A 3,649-nucleotide genomic window follows, 5' to 3' on the forward strand; every position below is an offset into this window, starting at 1 on the left:
AACCTTGCTTTGTGCTTCATGCTCAGTATGGAGTCAGCTTACCTCTCTTCCTCTGCACCTCCTCCCACTCTCTCTGCCTCTCTCTTTTTCTCAAATAAATAAATAAATAAATAACCCTCTCTCCCAGGGTCTGACATATTGCCTCTTTAATTTAATTTTTAAAAATTCAATTTGCCAATATATAGTACATCATTAGTTTCAGATATAGTTTTTAATAATTCATCAATAAATAATATTTTAAAAATTGTTAAAATAAATAAAAATAAAATCACAGAAAATATGTTACCTTAAGCCAATATCATAGAAAGACAAATAATCATAGGAGACCTCTATGAACAATTTACCTCCAACAAATTGGACAACCTGGAGGACATGGATAAAGGCTTATAAACTTATAAGCCACCAGGACTAAATCAGGAAGAAATAGGAAATATGAACAAACCAATAATGAACAAGGCTATTAAATCAGTAATTAAAAAATCTCCCACCAAAGAAAAGCCCAGGACCAGAGAGCTTCACAGGTGAACTCTACTAATCACTTAAGAAGAATTAATGACAATCCTTTTCAAACCCTTCCAGAAACTTACACAGGAGGGTACATTCTCAGCTTCATTTAACAAGGCCAGCATTACCCTGATACCAAAGCCAGAAAAGGTCAGTACAAAAATAGAAAACCGTAAACCAGTATACAAATTTAAAAAAATATATTAGGAAACTGAATTAAAGAGCTCACTGAAGGGATTATATACCAAGATCACATGGGATTTATCAGTCAGATCTAAGGATAGCTCAACATAAGCAGTTCAATAAATGTGATACACTCCATTGATACACTCTGCTGAGGATACCAGCAGAAACCAGATTTCTCCAACATGTGATTTAAAAAAAATTATCTTATATTCTTTACCTTTGGCATGACTTGTTACACAGCAATAGCTGACTGATACAATAATCAATGTAAACAGAACTGAAAATATTAAGAATAATCAATGATTCTCATTTTTATATTTCTTCTGATATTTGAAAGGAGTATGCATAATGGCCTGGCTGTTCATACTTATTTCAGATAACTGTACTAAAAAGTGACTACTATGGAGATTCCCTTCCAGATAACTGGTAGAGGTTGAAAAGGCCTCTGTGTTTTTGCAGGAATAACTTGTGGTAACCTCAGTCACACGTTTCCATATCCATAGCATTACTGGGTAGGAATTCCAGCTCTTGTCTGAGTCATCCTTTGATCATAGGATTGAAGAGAGTTTAGAACATAAAAAATGTAGATTAATGACAGAGTGAATACATTTATTGTTCACTCACACTATAGCATTTATGATAACATTTTCAAAAGGGGAGATTTTAGGCTTAAGGTAATGGAAGGAGTCATATTTGTAGACAGGGCTTGAAATTTTCAAAGAAAAACAGCAAAATCATCCAATTAAAGGATACAAAATCTGCCATTAAATTCTTCATTCTAATTAATAAAATCCTTTAATGGACACCATATATTCCACACTTCAATGATTATACATTCATCACCAAAAACACATCTTCCACAATAAAATATCCTGTGATAGAAAATTTTACTTCATGCCTTTTTGGGTCTTCCTGATACTGAACTCATGCTAAGTCAAATGGCTTATGCAAATTTCTCTTTCTGTAGATTATACTTGGAAGGTGTTTTTCAAAAGCAGTTCTTGCCTTACTGTTCAGTGCCAGGGATACTGTGGATGCTGAACTGATAAGAGAATGGGATCCTAATAAGGACCATAAACCTCATGACTAGCTACAAACAAACTAGTGGATTAAAGTCTATATTATCAAGAAGAGCATTTAAGATAGTAGTGTAGAAAGGAATGGCATATTCAGAATGATAAAGTGTGATCTCAAAATTTCCTCTACAATAAAATTATAGAAATGGTCTCAGTTGCCAAATGTACTTTATTTTATTAAACTAGGACAATTCATCAGTAAATGAGGCAAATTTATATCTCCAATTCTTTCTGATTGAAGGTTGGTACTCACTTTGGAAATTAAGAAAACAAAAGGGAAATTGCTCATTACCAGTAGGACCAGAAAGTTCAACAAAGGAACTTATTATATCCAATAAAGCAGTTGAAATTTAGAAACATTGAAACTCCAGGATATAAATAGAGGGATTAAGTTCTTTCATGATTTGATTGCAGTATCACAATTTCTAGCTATTAGGTATTAAGCCTGCAATCATAGACACTTGTTGAAAAATGGTTCTTTTATGGCTTCCCTCTGAAAAATACATTTAGAGCTCCCTTTATGTCTTTGTTCCTGAGGCTGTAGATGAAGGGGTTCAGCATGGGGGTGACCACTGTGTACATCACTGAGGCCACTGAACTTGTGTGGGTGCTCTGGGGAGCAGCGGAGCTAAGGTACACTCCTAGGCTTGTACAATAAAATAAGGAGACAACCGAGAGGTGAGAAGCACAGGTGGAAAATGCTTTATACTTGCTGTGAGCTGATGAGATCCCACGTATAGAGGAAACTATCTTGAAATAAGAGTAAAGGACTCCAACCAGGGGAGCAACCCCCAGCAATATAGCTGCAAAATACAACATCATGTTATTAAGAAAGGTGTCAGAACAGGCAAGTTGGATCATCTGATTGAGTTCACAGAAAAAGTGGGGGATTTGGAAATGTGTACAGAAGGACAGTCGCAACACCATTAAGGTTTGTAACAAAGAATGCAAGGCACTCATGATCCAGGATACCAGTAGTAGTAGTGAACAGAGCTGAGGGTTCATGATGACCATGTAGTGCAGGGGGTAGCAGATGGCCATGTAGCGATCATAGGCCATCACAGTCAGGAGGAAATTGTCTATACCTGCAAAAAGTATGAAAAAGTACATCTGTATGATGCAGCTCTCATAAGTTATGACTTTTCTTTGTGTTTGTATATTTACCAGCATCTTTGGGATGGTGGTACAGGTGAAACAGATGTCTACAAAGGACAGATTGGCAAGGAAGAAGTACATGGGGGTGTGGAGGTGAGAGTCAGAGCTGACAGCCAGGATGAGGAGCAGGTTCCCAAGTATGGTGACCAGGTACATGGACAGGAACAGCCCAAAGAGGAAGGGCTGCAATTTTGGTTCCTCTGAAAATCCCAGAAGGAGAAATTCTGGAATTCGTGTATCATTCTCTAGTTCCATGTAGTGGACAAGACTACCAAAATAAGAGAAAAACATGACACAATCATGCATTACTAACCTGGAAGATACATTATTGTTAATATTTTGCATCAAGAAGTTAATTTTTATGTTTGTTTATAGAATGTGATAAAAACACTAAGTACCAGGAATAGAAGGAAACTGTCTCAACATAAAGCCATTTATGAAAAACCCACAGCAAGCATGATACTTAATAGAGAGGGTGAACATTTTTCTTGTACAACCAGGAACACAAAATGAATGTCTGATTTCACAACTTCTACTCAACATAACACTGGAAGTTCTAGCCAGAACAATTAAAGAAAGTAAAAGAAATAAAAGGCAACAAAACTGGAAAGGAAGAGATCATTATGTATGCAGACTGTGTGATATTATGGGTAGAAAATCCTAAAGATGTCATACAAGCACTAATAGGACTAATAAGTTAATTCAGCCAAGTAACTGCATACGAAGGC

General features: G+C 36.1%; 1 protein-coding gene across 1 annotated transcript; it reads right to left on the bottom strand.

Annotated features, from left to right (window-relative positions):
* Positions 1–2,246: 2,246 nt before the first annotated feature.
* LOC140611439 (olfactory receptor-like protein OLF4) lies at positions 2,247–3,176 on the bottom strand. The gene has a single exon (XM_072788194.1). The coding sequence runs from the start codon at positions 3,174–3,176 to the stop codon at positions 2,247–2,249; it is 930 nt and encodes a 309-aa protein (XP_072644295.1).
* Positions 3,177–3,649: the final 473 nt, after the last annotated feature.

Source organism: Canis lupus, chromosome 19, assembly GCF_048164855.1.
Source record: "Canis lupus baileyi chromosome 19, mCanLup2.hap1, whole genome shotgun sequence".
In the NCBI taxonomy this organism is placed as follows: Eukaryota; Metazoa; Chordata; class Mammalia; order Carnivora; family Canidae; genus Canis; species Canis lupus.

What these genes read in the sequence shown, in the direction of transcription:
- LOC140611439 (XM_072788194.1), bottom strand. Translation starts at nt 3,176, where the DNA reads ATGGAACTAGAGAATGATACACGAATTCCAGAATTTCTCCTTCTGGGA.